We start from the raw sequence: 20570 nt of genomic DNA on the forward strand, positions 1-20570 counted from the left end.
TGCAAGCAGTTTTCAATTTCAGTTAATATGAAAATTTCAGTTTATGTCTTGAATATAAATAAGTTTGTTTATTAAAAATATGAAAAAATATTGAGAAATTCTTGTTATGATTTTCCAGAATGAGTGACGTCTTCAGATGTCTTATTTTTAGATTTATAAATAAAACATGCCTCTTTATTTAAGAATCACCATAATGACATCGTTTATCACAGCCAGAAGCTATAAACACAGAAATGATTGTTGGATTTTCAGATTTTTGAACAGTTCTCAAACACATCATATGGGACAGATGCTTCCCTCAGGAAAAATAATAAATCTGAGCTATTACTATGTTAAATATGATGTTTTATAGTTTAACAGTTCAAAGTCATGAAATTGTCTGAACTGAAGTGGTGGGGTTCTTATGTCAGTGCAGTCCCCAAACAAATAAGTGATCATCTCTTAGGGACAGAAAATCAACTGTTCTGATAACTTGATAAATGTTAAGTTCATTCATCAAACAACTCTGACAGTCATTCCCCAGCTGCAGCGTCACCAGTGTCTCATCTACAGTTTTATATCACAGGAAACTAAATATTTTTGTGGTTTTGGACAAAACAAAACATTTGAATTATTTACTGTTTTCTGACACTGAGTGATTAATTGATCAACAATAATAGTTATCATTAGCTGCAGGTCTAATCTGAGTGAAAACAATCTTTTTTTAAAATTATTCTAGGTATTTGTTTCAAATGTGTAAATTTAAACATTGAAAAGAACCAGTGTTCCTACTCATTATGCCTCAATAAACAGATTCATCTGATTCTTCTGTACACTATAAATTAAATTAGAAAACTAAAATAATTTAATTAAAAAAAATGATTGGAAACAATATTTATTTTGTATTTCATCAAATTCATCTGTTAGAGAGTTAAAGAGTTTCTGACACCTGAACGCACCACAATCTTCTTTATTGGGATTAAATTTCAACCAATCATCGGTCATTGTTTCGAACTCTCCTCTCTCATTGGCTGAGGGCTCAGAAGGCTTTAAAGGTGTGTTTGAATGCAGCACCGGGACGTCCCGGCGGTGTTTCAGTGAAGGTCGAACTTTGAACAGAGGAACAGTTTCACCTTCCTCTTCATCAAATTATAATAAAGTTATGATGTGAACCAGGAGGCGCTCGGTTTGCTGCACTGTACAGCCCCATGAGGGGGCGCATGCGCAGTTGAAGCCGTTTCTCCAGCTGGAGATTAGTTTTGTGACGTGAGCAGAAACAAACAGCCGGTGACTTCTGGTTTAACTAGTTTGATTTCAAAATAAAAGCTCCTGCTCTGCAGTTGAAACTCAACAGACACAGGACCACCCTCAGGTCTCACAGCCAGTGTCAACACATTATTTTTAACTGATTTAACTGCTTATGTTTTAATTTGTGGTTTTCAATATGTCTCTGTGTACGATGGAGAAACTACATTTAATAATCTGCGTATTCTCATCCTCACAGTCTGTTGGTTTGTAAGAAATTAATGTTACTGCAACACAATCTGATTAAATGAATAAAATAAGTTAGATATGAGTTAAGTAAGAGCAGATGTTCCAAAGCTGTGTAAAGTACAATATACACAAACTGAACAAATATTTGTCCTGATGTTACAGTATGATAGTGTGATACTGAATACAGCTTAAAATGTTAAAGTTTACATTCAGCAGTTTAATATGTAATACACATGCAGTATACTTAAATACACAGGGTATAATAATATATTAATATTTATATATGTATAATAAACATGGATGGTTACTGAACAGGCACACGGCTCAGTTTGAAGTTTGTGTCCTGTAATATTGAATATTTACCGTATCATGTACCTGTACATATTAAAGCTGTGAAGGTGAAGCACACTGAGACTACATGAAGATCTCATTAAAATACAGTCGCATTATGAAACTTGCACCCCAGGCTTATTTATATCTACATATATATGTGATGTGTATACAAGTGAAACTCCTGCATTTCAAGTCATCCTCCCTGAGTGACTGGGTCAAAACCCTGGAGTTAAAAAACACTCAGTTTTTCACTCTTGTTGTGCAAACAGTTTATTTTTGGACAAATTTTAAATGAGACTTAGGATAAAGTGATTCTGATGAAATATCACTATTTAAAGATCAGATCTTATTATTTTTCTTATTTATTTTTTTCATGTGTTCAAGGACATTTGAAAATTTGAAAATCCAACTATAATTTCTGTTTTTACACTTTCTGTTTTTAATAAACGGTGTCATTTTGGTGATTTTTTTTAAAGAAAACATGCTTTCCAAGCCTGTGGGCGAGTTTGAAAGGCATGCTTTGTTTTGTTTTGTTTTTTAAATCTGCAGTAAAATAAGCACAAAATACAACCCTCTAAATCTGTCAGTCCCTCCCCAGTGCTTAAAAAATGATTTGACATGCCTCCTTTTTTGCACCTCCATCCCCTCCCCCCTCATAAATAACGAACAATCCCTTAGAAATATTCTTATGCTACGTGTGTGTGTGTGTGTGTGTGTGTGTGTGTGTGTGTGTGTGTGTGTGTATCCTTGATATTCAGCTGATACCAAATAATTGATTGTGCATATTGTTTGATATTATTATCATGATATTTATGGTCTGGGCACAAGGGACTTTGTTGTTGTTTTTTTAATGTAAGGAAATATAGAGAGAGGACAGTTGTCCCATCATTTGTCCAAAGTTTATAGTATGACAAGAAAAACTCACTTTTTTTTGGCTGAACAGTTTGACTGCTTTTCTTCAGATTTGTGCTGAGGTGAGCCCAGAAAACACCTCCACTCACTTCAATATTACAGTTGTGGACACAGTCTATGAATGAATGAATGTATCTACTGAGCACCGGCCCAGGGGCCACCTGGCCCTCACCTGCAAAATGTCACTTAAATTAGCACTGTATGCCAAAAAGACCTCAGAGAGACACAAATAGACCACAAAGACACCAAATGACCGGAAAGAGACTCGAAAAGACCACAAAGAGACACAAAAAGACCTGAAAGAGACACAAAAGACCACAAAGAGACCATGGAGACAAGAAAAGACCACAAAGAGACACAAAAGACCACAAAGAGACCATGGAGACAAGAAAAGACCACAAAGAGACACAAAAGACCTGAAACAGACACAAAAAGATGACAGAGACAAGAAAAGATCACAGAGACACAGAAAGACTTCAAAGAGACACAAAAAGACCACAAAGAGACACAAAACATTTAATCCTGACTTTGACGATTAATAAAAGTGTATTTTTCGTGTAATCTACAAATGGACCGTTAGATACTTGAGCATAGTATGTCTGTAACAGTTTTCAAAACCTAAGATTAAAGTCTTTGATCAGGTGGGCTGAGACATGCTCTTATTTTGAAGTGCGTCACCGGAAGCGAGAAGTATTTCCGCTAACTTGTTTGAGATTCCAGTCGAGTTTACAAGGAGAGAAATATCTGGTCCACCCGGAGAGGACAGACTTTCCTGAGACAACATTCACAGCCTCTCTGTGTGTCTTATCTCACGGCTGTGACACCGGAACTGCACCGGGAGACATTTGGGATCCGACGGTGACCGTTAGCTTCACGGCTACATCAGCTGGGACGGACCGGAATGGCTCGGCCGAGGAAGAAAAGCAGTCCGGGGTGTTTAGCATGAGGCTCTGCGGGGGGACACGGCTGGGAGACAACTACAGTGGTTATTACAGCAATAATACAGACACGAAGAAGAAGACACAGAGGAGGACTGAGTGTGGGACAGCTGCCCGGTGACATTTAAAACAACAGAAGAAGAAGAAGATGATGAAGATGAGAGGGAGAGTGGAGCTGCTGGAGGTCTGCTGCCTGCTGCTGCTGCTGAGCGGAAACTCACACTGCAGAGGTGAGGAGGGTGAGGGAGGAAGGTGAGGGTGAGGAGGATGAGGGAGGAAGGTGAGGGTGATGGTGAGGAGGGTGAGGGTGAGGAGGGTGAGGGACAGGGAGGAAGATGATGGTGAGGAGGGTGAGGGAGGAAGGTGAGGGTGATGGTGAGGGAGGTGAGGGTGATGGTGAGGAGGGTGAGGGACAGGGAGGAAGATGAGGGTGAGGAGGGTGATAAAGCTCTATAATCAGAACATATTGATCGTAACAGGAGGTTCATTGATCGGCTGCCTGTCAGTCAGAACTCAGGGCTGAAACCACAGAGTCAGACTGGGGTGTGTGTGTGTGTGTGCAGGTCACATCAGTTCACACCTGTTCACCGGTTCAGTACTCGGATACTTTAGTAAAGTAACAGTATCAGTCCGTGGTGCGTGAACCCTTCACACACAGCTGGAGGTCTCTGTCACATCATCCTGTTTAAATCCATCTGAAATAAGAACCTTAAAATCTACAACATGACGCTATAATAATCTTTAATGAACCTCACCTGTCCTAACTGAGGGTGCGTTCACACCTCACCTGTTTGGTTCCGTTAATATGAACTCAGATCTGTTTGTTAGTCCGGTTCATTTGGGCCGCTGTCAGTCAACCAAACAACCAAACTGAGACTGTTTGTAACGGTGGGTTTCAGTCTGTGTCCTACTGGACTCTTTCCTTTGGTTCATTTGTGGTAATCAACTCTCTGAACCTTCATATCACAGGAGCAACATGAACTAACTTGAGGAAAAATACACATTCAGTAGTTTGTACCATGTTTTTAACCTGTCTGTAAAGAGCCCAGGACCTTTAACCCGCAGCACCTTTAAACCTACACGTTTCCTCACAGCACGTTAAGAGGTTTAACGTCCGTCGCTGTGAAGGAAACTTACAGAGTTTCTCTGAGGAAGGAAAATTTCTGGGTCAAACTGCGTCTGAAAGAGTTTCTGATCAACAGCCAAACCAAGAGTCTGAACCTGCAGGAAACAACGGCTCCTCCACCTCATTTATAAAAACATTATTATTTTTAAAACTACTGTCAAATCTAAAGTTCGATTTTATTCTGGATCACTGCTGTGCACTGTGAAGAAGAAAGATCAGCAGTTCTGTTATCACAGTAATAATTACTGTGTGTAACCTTAACTGCTTAAATACCTTTAATACAAACAGCCCACCTCAGCTGCATTCGTCACCTGGTGTGAATTCACGTGTTTGCATTGACTTTGAGTGTAATGTCACCACGCACAACACGTGCGTTACGTTCACTGTGAACACACCTTGAATTTAAATGTCTGAGAAAAACTGATAATTATTGTTGATGCAAAATAATTACTGTTAGATTCAGAGGTGTCTTATCCTTCACGATAATATGGGTATAATTTTTACTTTGATACTTGCGATATTTTGATTTGTTGACGCATTGACATCATACTGTTACCCACGGCAACAACAAGCATGTCTGACAGTGAGATGATGATGGACCCTGCGGTCGTTCCAAAAAGAGGAGGAGCTTCAGTAGTGTGGAATAAAGTGTGGCGTCGGCTCAGAGGGAACTCATTCAGCGGCTCCTCTGGCAGCAGCACAGTGATTCTGTCTCCTGACAGCCTGATGACTGGACATGATGTCATATGATGATGTCATATTGTCAGGAACACCCTGAGTCAGCTCCTCCGAGTCTGAGGCCATGGTCCTCTGTCGGAAAACAGTGGTTTGCCCTCTCTGGGTTGGGGAGAGTTATTGCCTTAAGCGAGAGAGGTCAAGTATCTCGGGGTCTTGTTCACAGTGAGGGTAGAATGGAGCGTGAGATGGATCGGCAGGTCGGTGCAGCTTCTGCAGTGATGCGGGCACTGCACCGACCCGTCGTGGTTCAGAGGGAGCTGAGCCAGAAAGCAAAGCTTTCAATTTCCTGGTCCATCTGCGTCCCAACCCTCACCTATGGTCCTGAGCTCTGGGTAGTGACTGAAAGAATGAGGTCACAGATACAAATACAAGCGTCTGAAATGAGTTTCCTCTGTAGGGTGTCTGGGCTCAGCCTTAGAGATAGGGGAGGAGTCAGACATCTGGAGGGAGCTCAGAGTAGAGCCGCTGCTCCTTCATGTTGAGGTGTTTCAACATCTGATCAGGATCCTCCTGGTCCAGCTGGTAGGAGGCCCCGGGGCAGACCCAGAACACACTGGAGGGATTATAGATCTCATCTGGTCTGGGAACACCTCGGGGTCCTCCAGGAGGAGCTGGAAAGTGTTGCTGGGGAGAGGGACGTCTGGGGTGCTTTGCTCGGCCTGCTGCCCCCGCGACCCGGCCCCTGATAAGCGGACGAAAATGGATGGATGGATGGATGGATGGATGGATGGATGGACCCTAAAATATCCTGATATTATTTTAGAGCCAAATCACCTCATGGACTTTCCACGTCCACATATGACGTCCAAGGTACCCTGGGTGTGTTGGTTGTTGACGTTCTGGGACGCCGTGTCAACTTCAGCCTGTTACATGCATTGTCTGTTTTCAAAATACACTTCTGTTTTCACAGGAAATGTACAGTTTGATACAGTCTCTTTCAAAATAAAAGCACTAGTTCAGTAAAACAAACAACACATGGTTGGGTTTAGGAAAACAGAACAGGGTTTGGCTTTAGAGTCGTACAGGAAGTGAACATCGCTCTCTCTGGGTGAAAGTTGGTGTTTGTTGGACCCATCCACCACCCCTCCCTCCTTCCCGCCCCAATTGGACTTTCACCACCTTAACTTTCGTCCTTGTCTCGCCATGTTTCCCCCTGATGCCACTGAGCAACATTTGACAATAACGGCAACAGTCTGCGTATCACGCAGACGTTAAAGGACGCCTTTTTTTCGTTGGTTTCTGACGTCACAAGTCACTGGCCAAGTGCCGGATTTCTACGACTTCAGAGTGAAACCGGGGTCTCCGACAAGCTAGCATGACACGGTTAGTACCAGTAGACGCCTCGAGGCTTTACATGACTCCAGCATTTAGCTCACTAAAGGACTCCTCCCCCTTCTTCCTGCCCCAGTTGCACTTTTGCCATCTTTACTTTTTTCCTTGACCCACGGCGTTTCCCTCTGATGCAGACGGGCGCCGTTAAACTATAACGGCAACTGGCTGGGTATCATTCCGGTGTTGAAGTCCCTCTTTTTTTGTTGGTTTCTGACGCACCAAGTCGCTGCTCAAGCGCCTGATTGTGATGACATTAGAGTGAGACCGTGCTACCATAACCTGGACACACGTGTCATAGTTATAACTCCATTTTTACCCAAAAGTCTTTGGTTGGACTCGAGAGCCTTCTTTTGTCTTGATGATCACATTTACAGAAACCTGCTGATATATTTAGATTTTCTTGTTGAGTCGTTTCAATTCTTTTTGAACCCTGTTGCATTTTTCCAGATTTTCTGAAATATTTCTCTGAATTAATTTGATTTCTTTACTTGATCATAAAACATATTTTCATTTGTGGATCCTGAAACATTTGTTTATTTATTTAGCTCCAGCACTGGGCGTTAATGTCTCTTCATGCTCTGCAGGTTTCTGCAGGATGGCAGTGGTTAAATGTGACTCGGGAGATATCGATCTGTTGGTTTGTGTCTTCATGGACCGCTGAGCCACCAGCTCTCCTCAGAGCGTGTGTGTGTGTGTGTGTGTGTGTGTGTGTGTGTGTGTGTGTGTTCATGTCTTGTGTGTGTTTTGGCGTCCCGTTCAGGCAGGTTGAGCGTTAAGCGGCTTAGTGTCGTCGGCTGCTGGGCTCACAGCCGAGAGCTTCAGCAGCTCCGACACTGACAGGAAGTAAACCCTGTTCAACACTCGAGCCCGACGGCGCGCGTGTGTGTGTTTGTGTGTTTGTGTGTGTGTGTCTGTGTGTGTTTGTGTGTGTGTGTATCTGATGTGTGTTTGTGGCGAGCTGAGGATCCACAGACAGAAGCAGTCAAACTTCCAGAGTCTGAATGAATCTGAGTGATTACATTTACAGGAAACACACACACACACACACACGCGCACACACACACACACACGCACACACAGCAGCACTCCCTGTTTCCCTGAATGATGACTCACTCTGTTTTTTCTCTTCAGACTGAACATGAACAAATCTGCAGCTCTGAGTCAAACAAAACAAAAAAAAAATCTGCTTTCACACAGAAATGTTCTCCGTTAGTTTCTCTACTTTGATACTCAACTAATCTCATGTTCAGTCACACTACGTGGTCGCCTGTCTGTCTGTCTGTCTGTCTGTCTGTGGCGGTTTGGTAAATACATACAGTTGTGTTAATGGGCAGCAAATATGTTAAATAATTAAAGAGAGTACAACTAAAAAGAATAAAATAACATTATAAAACCTTATAAAATAACACAACACAGGGAATAATGGGGTCTAATATTAACCTCTTCTACTCCGCGGGAACGCAGGCGTCCTCAGCCAGCGTTACCATATTTTAGAGAGTCCTTTGGTGAGTGAAATGCTGGAGTTATGTAAAGCCTCAAGGCGTCCACTGGTACCAGCCGTGTCATGCTAGCTTGTCAGAGAGCCCGGTCTCACTCTGAAGTCGTAGAAATCCAGCACTTGGGCAGTGACTTGTGACGTCAGAAACCAACAAAAAAGGTGTCGTTTAACGTCGGCATGATACGCAGACTGTTGCCTTTAATGTTTAACGGCAACAGGCTGCGTCAGGGGGAAACGGTGCGGGACAAGGATGAAAGTTAAGGTGGCGAAAGTCCAGCTAGGGCAGGAGGGGTGGTGGATGGGTCCGACAAACACCAACTTTCACCTGAGAGGGCGATGTTCACTTCCTGTAAGATTGTAAAGCCAAACCCTGTTCTGTTTTCCTAAATGAAAAAAACATCAGTTGGTGGTGTTGTACTGACGTAGTGCTTTTATTTTGAAAGAGACTGTATGCAAACTGTACATTTCCTGTGAAAACAGAAGTGTATTTTGAAAACAGACAATGCATTTAACAGGCTGAAGTTGACACGGCGTCCCAGAACGTCAACAACCAACACACCCAGGGTACCTTGGACGCCATATGTGGACGTGGAAAGTCCATGACCAAATGTGGACATGTGACGAGGTCACAGTGAGGATGATGATGGTCGGGAAGGACGTTAAATAATTCTTCAAATCTAGGCTAAATTTTTGGAGAGGGAATAACTGGTATGGCCATGTTCACAGGGGTCCCTTGACCTCTGACCTCAAGGTATCTGAATGAAAGTAGGTCCTTTGGGTACCCACGTGTCTCCTCTTGACAGACGTGTCCACGTTATGCTTGTAGCAGTTTTGGCAAAAAACATGCAGTGACATTGTTATTTTCGCCTCTTGTGTTTGAACGTGTCTGCAGACTGCAGAAATTACAATGTAAAAAAAAATTTCATTGAGACTTTTTTTTCTACAACTACAAATAATTTCTGCGCACATCTGAACTGTCAAAGTCTGGAGGCGGGGTTTGAAGATAATTACAAGCATCTCGGCTTTCAGTGTCCGATAGACGACCACGAACACGTCATGTCTTGTCACGTCTCGTCAACGAAAGTGAAACATAGATTTCATCTTAGTTTTTATTATCAAGATCTATTTTTAGCTCGTCATGGAAAAAAGGTCGTTAATGAAAAATATTCGTCACAGTTTTTGTCAACAAAATGAACCCTGGCGTTCAGGTGATGTGTGGCTGACAGGTATATTGACACTGGGGAGGTTTCTCAGCCGTTTCCAGAACAGAAGTGCTCGCCATCCAACCGCCAAAAAACACAATGGAAATCTCCAAATATCAAAAGTTTTTGTTTCCAAATCACAGTGTGGATTTTTCTGTGGTGTTCCTGAAGGTCTCGGTGTCTTCACGTGGTGTTTCAGAGGGATTTTTGACCATTTTTATTTCAATGCTGCAGTGGAAAAAAAGCTTAAATTTAGCACAGAATCTGTGTAACAAATGTTTTCAACTCAAAAATTGCTGCAGCAACTTATGAGTCATGATAGAAGATGAAACTGGCCGTCATGTACCATCACAATGTTCTCTGCCTGTTATACGCTCTAAACTTTCAGAGTTTGAACAGGCACCTGACCAAAACACATTCATTACAGATTTATGACCAGAAAAAAACTGACACACAGTGCTGAGAAATTAATCGTCAGGTTTGATGCTTTCAGATGATTTTGAAACATAAACTGTCGCCCTGCTGTCTGCCCTTAAAGATTCCTGTCCCTGCAAACAAAGATAAAAATGTGTCTGTGATAGCGAGGGGCGGAGTGGAAGAGGTTAATATCAGTCAAGAAAACACTGTAAACTTTGGTATCTGTGATAGATAGGATAGGATTTACTTCTCTGCCTCATGACTGATGTTCAGTTGTGTCTCTCACAGGAAAAGAATGATTATATATAATAATATCTAAAAAACCTGTGGAGAAGTTTTCAGTGTAATTAGATCTATGTTTACATATAATGGATGGATTTCTTTCTCTGCTCTGGATCTTTGCAGCTGGACAGAGTGAAAACCAAAACCTTTAAAAGTGTTTTGGGGACAAAGGTTGACGAAGTCTTTGTTCTGCAGAGACAAGGAGATCAGATCAGTCAGGACACAAAGTGGATGATGAGCTCCGCCTTTAAACTGAGAGCAGCTTCAGTTAAGATGTCACTATTATAGCACACTTCAGTCTCTTCATGTCTGCGTCTCTTTAAACAGACGGCACAGTTGCAGTTATTCAGTTGCAGCATCAAAGAAAGTTTTTAGCCTTTTGAAGGGAAGTCTGACTTTCCAGCTCTAGACCACGATGGTGTTCAGGTGTCTTCTGATTGGCTGGTTGTCAGCTCAGACGTGTTGTAAATGTCAGGTGTGGTTTCTGCAGCTGAACCCACCTGTCTGTCTGTAACTCACTGAGGTTTTCATCAGGTTTCTGTTTCAGGATGGAAAAACAAAAAGATTGTTTCCGATAAACTTTCCTCTAAGTTTTCATCAATGTTTCTGTTTTTTAGGTGTCTGTGAGATTTCTTAGATTAAAGGTCGGTCATTTGTTGAAGATTTCTCCAGTTATGAGATTTGACTAAAGTTTCCTTTTAACAATGCTTGAAAAAAAAGATTATCTTTGGCATTGCAAGATTCAATCACGGTTTCTCAAGATTTCCTTTTTAGAGTCCTAATGTTTTTTAAATTTTTCAAAATTTCCTAAATATTTTTCTTGATTTTTCCTGTTAATTCTTTTTACATTTTCTTCAGTCTTTTCTTTAAGATTTTTGTTAACTTTCCTGATGATTTATTTGGATTTTCTGAGTTCCACTTTTTAAAAAAAAAAAAAAAAATCTTTTGAAATTTCTATTATCTTGATTTGCCTGTATTTTTTCCTCTTGGCTCTTTTTACAGTTTTTCTAGATTTTATATTTATTTTTTAAATTTCTCCCCCTTTTTCTGTAAACTTTCTTAAAGATTTATCTGGATGGTTTTAGAGTCCATTTTGTTTTGTTTTTTTCATTTATCTTTATTTTTTCATTTATCTTTATTTTCTTATGTTTTTTTTCCAATTTTTTTTTACCTTTTTTTCTAGTTTTTATTTGAGTCTTTATGTATTCTTTAAAATTCCTATATTTTTTAATTGAAGATTTCTGTAAACACTGTTGAAGATTTATCTAGATTTCCACCACCATATCTCTCAATTTATTTACTTACGTATTATTATTATTATTATTATTATTATTATTATTATTATTTTATTTTTACAATTTTTCTAGATTTTAAATTATTTTTTTTTATTTATTTCTGCAGTTTACTTTGAGAGTTTTCTAGATCTTTAAACAGTGTCTCTGTAGTATCGTAAAGATTCCTGTGACATTTTTCTAAAATTTTTAAAGATATCTTTCAATTCAGGGATATTCTAGATCTCTTTAATGTTTCTTTTGATGGTCTCAAAAGTCCCTCTAGATATTCTCACAGGTCTCTGAACATTTTCTTTAGGATTTCTCCTGATTTTTTAAAAATATTTCTCATCTATACTCTGTATATTTGCTAAAAATATTTCCAGATTTCTCTTCCTTTTGTTTTTAAGAGTTCTTAAGATTTTCTCCCTCTTAAAATGTATTCATGTCAAAGGTTTTCTAGATTTTCCGTAGGGACGTTTTAAAGATTTTTCTTTTAAATTCTGTTTAGTTTCTAAAAATATTTCCAGATTTCTCTTCCTTTTGTTTCGAAGAATTATTAAGATTTGTTTACTCTAAAGGTTTTCCAGATTTTCTGTAGGATTTCTCTAGATGTTCTCTATGAACTCTTGAGCGCCTCCTCAGGTTGGCCTGGTTCTTTGGGTTCGAGAGAAAGTCAACAGGTGAAGAGAGAGTAAATGAGATTAGATAAATCTCTGCTGATCCGAGGGGGTTAAGGTGGTGTCAGACCAGCAGAGAGCAGGGTCGAGATAAAAGTGGAGATAACAGATGATTCAAGACGACAATTAAACATATCGATTTGAACAAAGTGAGCAACGTTTCTGTCGCTCACACACTCACACACACAAAAATGTTTATAGGAATGTATTGTAAGACATCCACTGTAGTGTCTAATGTCATTACTTAATAAACTGACCTAATTTGGACATTGACGTGTGTTTGGACACCTCGTCCAGCGTCTGTCTGCAGTTTGAGATGAGCGCTGTGAAGCCTCAGAACAACCTGACGTGACCTCTGTAGGAAGAAGTGAGTGGGAGTTTTAGAGAAGTTGTGATTCAGTGGGCCGAGGCTGAAGTGACGAGTCAGTCGGTGCATAGTCTGAGTGGGTGGAAGTTCGCTGCATAGATCAGCCTCTCATTGGGTGGAACGAGCCACCCGCTGAAGTCCCGCCCTACCACCTCCGGTCGTCATAGTCGACAAACTTCCTTTACTAACTTTTGTGATGTTTGATCTTGAGGGGATGTAGCCATTTTTCTGCCATGGTTCGCGTGCTGTAGGCGATATTTTTGTGGGCGTGTTACACCAAAACCTGTTTCCCCCCGGCAATATTTTTGCAAGCACACCGTTGCTGTGGCACCGCCACAAGCAGCCGGGGCGTTTTTTTTCTCCAGTCTCAAAGTGAGAGTCGGCCCAGCCAGACCTTTCTTTTCTTGAGAAAGGTCTGGTGAGCGAGACTAGTCGGCGACAGACAGAAAATCAAACCTGAAATGTAAAAACCGTTTGTGGTTTCAGGGGGAGTTTCGTTCTGAAAACTGTTGTGGTTTACTGAGTTGAAATTAAAATGATTAAAATGTGAAGTGACTTTCTCTTTTCATCTTTTGATTTCTCTAGTTTTTGTTTTTCTATCCTTTAGGGGTTTTTTTTAGATTTTCTTTGAGGTTTCTCTTAAAGATCTCTCAACATGTTCCTCAGAGAGAGGGAGAGGCTCGTGTTAGTGAGAACTGAATCAGATTTTCTTCAATATTTCTCTTGATTTTTTATATTTATCTACATTTTCTTGAAAAAAAACAACAAACAAATAATTTGCTTTAGGATTTAAATATTATTTTAATTTATTTTTATTATTTATTTTAATATTTCTGAAGGGTTTTTCTCTTGAGGTCCTTTTGATATTGTGTTCTCTTGATTTTGTTTTTAAATTTCACATTATTCTCTTTTAAATCTCTGTTTATTTGTGTTTGGATTTTGTTACATCTTTGATCATCTTGAAGTCGTATTTTTCTCTAGATTTTCTTTGAGGTTTCTCTGGTGTTCCTGTGAGATTCCTCTAGAGGATTTTCTCAACATTTTCTATGTCAAAGTTTTCTCCTGATTTTCTTTGAGCTTTCTCGTTTGTTTTAGGGTTTCTCTGGTCTAGATTTACTTAAAGGTTTCTCCTGGTTTCTCTAGATTTTCTTTGCTTTTCTCTCTACGTTCATCTAATTTTTCTTTTGAGGTTTTCCATCAATTTTTTTTAAACATTTTGTGTTTTAACATTTTCTTTCAGACCTTCTCTTGATTTTGTTTCTATATTTCACATTGTTCTCTTAAAAATCTCTGTTCATTTGTGTTTGGATTTCTTTACATTTTCTTTGAGATCAGTCTGAATCTATTCATCTCAGACAGGCTGATGTTGCCTGGGCTGAATTATACTTGCTTTAATATTTCTCTTGATTTTGTTTTTATGTTTCTCTACGTTTTCACAAAATCTCCTGTATTTGTTGAAGGATTCCTCTACACGAAGTCTTAGAGACAGACAGACAGACAGACAGACAGAGTGAGTGGCAGGCGTTACCGAGAGCTGGATGATCGTCACACACACAGAAATAGTTTTTAAAAAGAGACACACACACACACAAATACACAAATACACAACTACAAAGGATTCTTTCATGGTGTGAAATGAGACAAACAAACAGCAGCTCAGTCGCAGTGATGAAGAAGAAGAAGAAGAAGAGGAGGAGGAGGAGGAGGAGGAGGAGTGCGAGTGAGGCCATCTGTGTTATAATTCCTTCTGTTTTATTTTTAGATCATCCTTAATGATTTATTAAAACAAACTAATGTTTATAATCCTCTTATTTAATCCTCAGCAGTTTCCATCCACCTGCTGTTAATGACATAATTAAGTGTTGTCTCATATAGTCGCAGACATTTGGACTGACTCACAGTAGCATGTTAGCGTTAGCTTCACAGCTGCAGTTAGCTCACCTGTAAACACTGAGACTCTACAACCACAAATGACCCAAAAATATATCTGTGCTACTTAACGATGTCATCAGAGCTTAAACCCTCCCACAGACTGTGAAGTTTTATCAGTCTGTAAGTTCAGTGCAGCGACACTGAAACATGAGTCTGCTCAACTGCGACCTCACGTTTGATGTCAGCAGACTGTACGATGAGTCACAGGCTACGACGTACAATACAACAGCTTCACATACTGAGTGCACAAGGATGTCCAAAAAATATGAATAAAATGTCCGAACAATTATTATTAAAATGTCCAAAAAAAGTTTGATAACATGTCTGCAGAATGTGAGAGAAAAAGTTAATAAAATGTCCAAAAAATGTTATTGGAATGTTTGCAAAATATCCAAAAATTAGTTTTTAGAAAATGAACCAAAAACAGGTAAATATAATGTTAAAACCATCAAAATCTAGAAACCTTCCCCCCAAAAATTGTTAAATTGTCCCAAAAAAATGTTGATAAAATGTCATTTTTTTTTTTTTTTTTACTCTCATCTTCGACGACACAGTGCAACAGTTAATGAGAGAGCAGCACTGAATCAGGACCACAGTCAGTGTGCTGACCTCGTCCATCGACATCGTCCTCATCCTCTGATCGACTCTCTGAGAACTCAAACTGAGCTGCAGCTCAACACAAACTGTCTCATGAAACTGAGTCTCTCTCTGTGTGAGACAAACTGTGAGGTTTATGTGTTTGTTGTGTGCGCTTGTTGTGAAGCAGCTGCTAACTACGTTGGCCAATGTGGACTCATCAATGTCTCTTTCCAGAGTCAGTGTTTGGTTTGTCCGTTCTGGGCTACTGTAGAAACATGGCGGTGCAACATGGTGATCTCTGTAGATGAGGACCTGCTCCCTGTGGAGATATAAACAGCTTATTCTTTAATTAAACACTAAAGGAAACACAAATATTGAATTTAGATCAACACACTGGAGCTTTACTTCTGATCTGCTGCCTCACGTCATGAACGACCAAGTCCACCAGAAAGGACAGTTTCAGATCACTGGTGTTTTATCATCATGACGTAGCCTTTATCACCAACTAATAGCATGTGTGCAGGAATGCTGAGAGGTGCTGCACTGTAGTGTGCACGCACTGAGGCCAGACAGCTGCCAGCTGCAAGCAACAAGACGTTTTTTGTTTTTTTCCAAAACATTGGTGGCACTTCCAGCTGTGATTGTGCCACCAGAGGCCAAAACATGATCAGTTCCTGACCATTATCAGGTGTAACCACATGTTAACCACAGTGTTATTGGAACATAAAGTTTGCACAGTACAAATGTTGTCTGTGTTTTGCAGAAACCTACAACTGACCTATGGCTAAGCCACGCCCCCCTCCACTCACCTGGACAAACTATCAACATTCAGTGCCCGGCGCTATGGCAGGTGTCACAGTACACGGCATTTCACAGGAGGCAACTGATGATTTTTGGGGACATAACGATCAGATGTCATTGAGAAGTAACCAAAAGGGCCTAAACTACGCATTGGAGGGATATATTCATCATTTTATTGTTGAGAAGGTCGATGAAAAGCTTAAATTACAAGCCAAAATTTACAGGTCACAGTGTACGCTTGTGAACCGCATCTGGTTGCCGTCACCATCAAAGACAACAAGTCAAAGTGCCACTGAAGTTAAGGTTTTTGGCTCAGAATATGAGAAAAGGATAACGGCCTTTTTACCATCTTTACCAAGAGTGTCTCTCCGTTAGTTTGGTGCTACAGTATTTACACTGAATCATTCAGCATAACGTTTGCCAACCTTTGTTATCTCTGCCATTACAGATAAGTTAATGAAGCTAAGCTCCAGAAGTTAACGTTAGCTTAACTAGAGCCCTTTGGACAACAGCTAACAATGATGTACCATCACCAAAGTACAAAACTAGAACAAAATAGGCTAATGAACTCCCAGCAAACAAGGTGACATGATGAACAACGCAGCTAGGAGCTAACGTTAGGCTAACTTTAGCTAACGTTAGCTAGAGATGTTAAAGATAACTTTATATTTCTTTCCAGCAAAGTGACAATATGTTGCCTCAAACACAATGTTGACTTACCTTAGAACAGATGTAGACATCATTGTTAATCTTATTCACGTTGAGTTGATGTTGTGGTCTAACGTTACCACACAACTTTATCCAAAGGAGACACTTTTCTCGCTTGAGATGTGGTTTAAAGTGTAAAAATACACCTGGTCGCCCAGCCTCTCAGGATACCTTGTGTCAGAGTTGCATGTACCCCATGCACACCGTTTGACCATTTTTAAACTTCAAATCTCAGAAAAAGCTCATAAAACCCAACAAACTGACTTTCTGTAATGCATTTCAATGGACGTCCAGGCAGAGAATGTCCCAGTGTATGGGGATGGCTATACGCACTGTGATTGGCTCATCACGTTTGGGGGCGGGGCTTAGCCATAGGTCAATTGATTCTGGCGGTTGAGTTGAGGAGTGACAGGACAACTGCTCAAACGTTCTTACATCGGTCGTTCCGTCAGTCAAATGAGCGACAGATTTTATCTCTGGTGTCCATGTGCCAAAAAATCTGATATTTCCTTTTGAACGTTGTCGGCCATTCTGTCGTCTGCTTGTTGAAGCTCGTGTCCCATCGGCTACTCATAACATGAAGTCTTCTTGTCTGTGGCTCCGTCGTTAGCTGCTGTGAAACTCCATCCTGATGGAAATGTCCCCACAGAGGAAGTCCCTCGAGTCCAAGACATTTTATTGAGTCTGAAAAACAGTTCAAAAACAGTCCTGACAGTTTTCTGGGGTCTCATTTATAAACACTGCGCACGCACAAAACAAGTCCTGAAAGATGCGTACGCCACTTCTCACGCAAAAGTTGTGATGTATAAACACAGACTTGATGGAGAAACTTTGACCTGTGCTCACAAATATTTTGGAGACGGAAAACTGGTGATGCAGACGGTGAGGTGGAGCCTGATGGTTGAAACTGTCAAATATATTGGCTTTTGTTCGTACGTGTATTTTCAGTCTGGATCCTTCACACTGTTTTATAAATGAGACCTCGGGTCTGATCAGCCTGTCCTCAGTATAGACCGGCTCCAGCTACTGCTCATATCCTCTCAAGCTTAGCTGACCCCAACACTTTGACCTGACCTGATGATGTCATCACGTCAGATCGGGGTATTTAATGTAATTCACATGTCGTAAACATCTTTTTTCAAATAATTTCTTACTGTCCTCTGATCATCAGCTCTTTAAGATTTAAAACATATGTTCAGATGACCCTCGAGTTCTGGTAAAATAGCCAACTGTTCATAGACTCCACCCCTCGTCAGTAGGGGGTGCCGCAGCACTCACTGTACCCACCTTCCTGCGCCTTCTGACCCGGCGAGTGTTTGCTGTTGTTTTTTCATTCTAGTGTGGACGGAGATATTTTGTTAGACGAAGATCCTGTGGACAGCATGTTTTTGGACACTGCGCTGTGACAGCATTAAAAAACTATAATAGAGAGGTCGTTACCCAAAGACTGCAGCCGTTACCATGGCTGCAGATTACCACACACACACACACACACACACACACACACACACACTCACGCAGGGTTAGCAGCCATCTCGTCTGTTGTGTTGTGAACAGATGGAGAAATACTGAACACACTCACACTTCTGTCCCAGCGAGGACCAATCAGAGTCAAGTTCAGTCTAAAATAAGAACAAACCGTCAGGTGCACACAAGGTTTTATATTAATGTGTCAAATGGAAAATATGCTCCTCTTTGGGGCTCATCGTCCTGATGTAGTCCTGGGTCTTGGTTATTTCGCCCCGGACAGTGTCTCTGACGCTCAGCAGTCCTCGGCCCCTCGTTCCTCTCAGGGTGCTGGAGTTGAGATAAAACCCTCCCTGTACTGTGAGAAGCTCCTTTGTCTTGATATCTGTCTCCTCCTTTGGCAGCTCATTATACCAGCAGATGGACTACACATACACACATATATATACAGTGGTGGAAAAAAGTTTTCGGACACCCCATGCATTTGTGAAATATTGCATTAAGAATCACTCTTAGGTCTTCAAGTGCAATTTCTTTTAGTACAGTCACAGCCAAAATACTAAATAAATCCTAAAAAAGCCATTAAAAACTTCAAATTGATTGGTTCCATAAAAATACATAAGAAATTTTGAGTATTGGCTCATTTTGGTGCCAGTGATGAAGGTCGTTCTTTTTATTAACAGACACAATTTTTGTTGCCAAGCTTCGTGTCTACATAAAGCCAGCACATTTGAAACTTCTTCAGACACAAAAATGGCTAAAACAAGGAACCTAACGCAGGAAACACGCCTGAAGATAAAGATTCTCAGCCAGGAAGGGTACAGCTGCCGCCAGATAGCCAGGAAGTGCAGATGCAGTCCTTCAGCAGTTGCATACACTCTGCAGAAATACAGACAAACCGACAACTTGGAAGACAAACCAAGATCTGGGCGTCCAAGGGTTTCTTCAGCAAGAAATGACCGCATCCTGATCTGCATGTGCAGGCAAACCCGCCGAATGACATCACAGGAGCTTCAGCAGCAGTGGTCAAACCAAACTGGTGTCCAGTGTTCCACCCGCACTGTCGTGGCTGACTTTTAGATCATGGCTTAAGGTCCTACAAGGCTATCAAGAAGCCCCTGATCAATGAGAGACAGAGGTTAGCCCGTCGTTGGGCCCAGGCACACAAGAACTGGACAGCCAGGAACTGGAAGAAGATTTTGTGGTCAGATGAGTCCAGTTTCCAGCTTTATCTTCCTCCTACTAATGTGAGTGCAGAAGGCCAGGCGAAGCATTATCTCCAGCATGTACAGTACCTACTGTCAAGCATGGTGGAGGCAGTATCATGGTTTGGGGATGCATGAGTGCTGCTGGTGTTGGTCATCTCACTGTCTGTGATGGCACATTGAACTCTACCAAGTATTGTACCATTCTCTAAACCACATGCTCCCTTCTGCACGTGCACTGTTCCGTCGAGGTAAAAACTGGATGTTTCAACAAGATAATGCCCCTTGCCACACATCCAAGGCCAGTAGAACTTGGCTGCAGGAGCACAGTATCCAGGTCTTAGAGTGGCCAGCTCAATCCCCGGACATGAGCCCCATTGAAAATCTGTGGTGGATTATCAAAGGTCTGTTTCAAAGCATAAACCAAAGAATTTAGAAGAATTAAAAGCAGTAATTCAAGAAGAATGGGACAAGATTACCCCTCAACAGTGTGAAAGGCTCGTGGGGAACATGCCAGCCAGGATTAGTGCCAATGGCAGGACTACTAAATATTAATTTGATGATGTGATGGTTTATTTATTTTTTGTTCAGTTTTGAACACATTCTCTGTTATTTGTTGACTTTGATACCGACAATGTTGAGAACTGACATATTGAAACTGTCAAGAATTTAGTTTTGTTAGTTTTTCTTGTAAACAATAAACAAAAAAATATAATTTGTATTTGTTTGTATCTGTCTAATGCAGCCACACCTTTTGAAACACAAAAAAGATTTTTCCACAAATATTTCATGATAATATTTGAGATTGTGTAAAATTTTAAGGGTGTCCGAAAACTTTTTTCCACCACTGTATACATACATATATATATATATATATATATATATATATATGTATAGAGAGAGAGAGAGTAAAATCATATGCGTGTTTCTGTTCTGGTTGGTCCACAGACAGTAATGTGTGCTGTGCAGAGAGGACACTTAATAAAGTTTTCACCTCCTCAAACAGTTGTTTTACTGTTCGTATGTTTTAGCTCAGGGACGAATCAGCTGCTCTGTAGAGACACTCAGTCTGTCTCCAGTCCCAGTGAAGTGGAGCTCCAGTCCCAGCTGGACGAGGACATCTAACTGGCCTACTGTCCTTGTCCCAGTATACAAGCACGGGAGGGGAATCCATTTATTGAGCCAAGTATGAGCGACTCCTCTACGATAGGTGGAGATATGCCCCCTTTCAGCTTGTTAGTATTGGACCTTTTTCCTGTTGACCTATTACGTCACAGACCAAACAATGGACAAACAAGTTAGCTACGGT

The 20570-nt window shown here is 40.8% G+C and overlaps 1 protein-coding gene across 2 annotated transcripts in view; it reads left to right on the forward strand.

Moving 5' to 3' along the window:
• The first annotated feature begins 3423 nt into the window (after window positions 1-3423).
• adam9 (ADAM metallopeptidase domain 9) overlaps window positions 3424-20570 on the forward strand; it is a 55565-nt gene continuing 38418 nt past the window's right edge. For both annotated transcript variants that reach the window (XM_049577944.1, XM_049577945.1), the window contains exon 1: window positions 3424-3886. In XM_049577944.1, coding sequence (XP_049433901.1) covers window positions 3805-3886 — 82 coding nt within the window. In that variant the 5' untranslated portion in view covers window positions 3424-3804. The remainder of the gene's footprint in view (window positions 3887-20570) is intronic.

Source organism: Epinephelus fuscoguttatus, linkage group LG6, assembly GCF_011397635.1.
Source record: "Epinephelus fuscoguttatus linkage group LG6, E.fuscoguttatus.final_Chr_v1".
In the NCBI taxonomy this organism is placed as follows: domain Eukaryota; kingdom Metazoa; phylum Chordata; class Actinopteri; order Perciformes; family Serranidae; genus Epinephelus; species Epinephelus fuscoguttatus.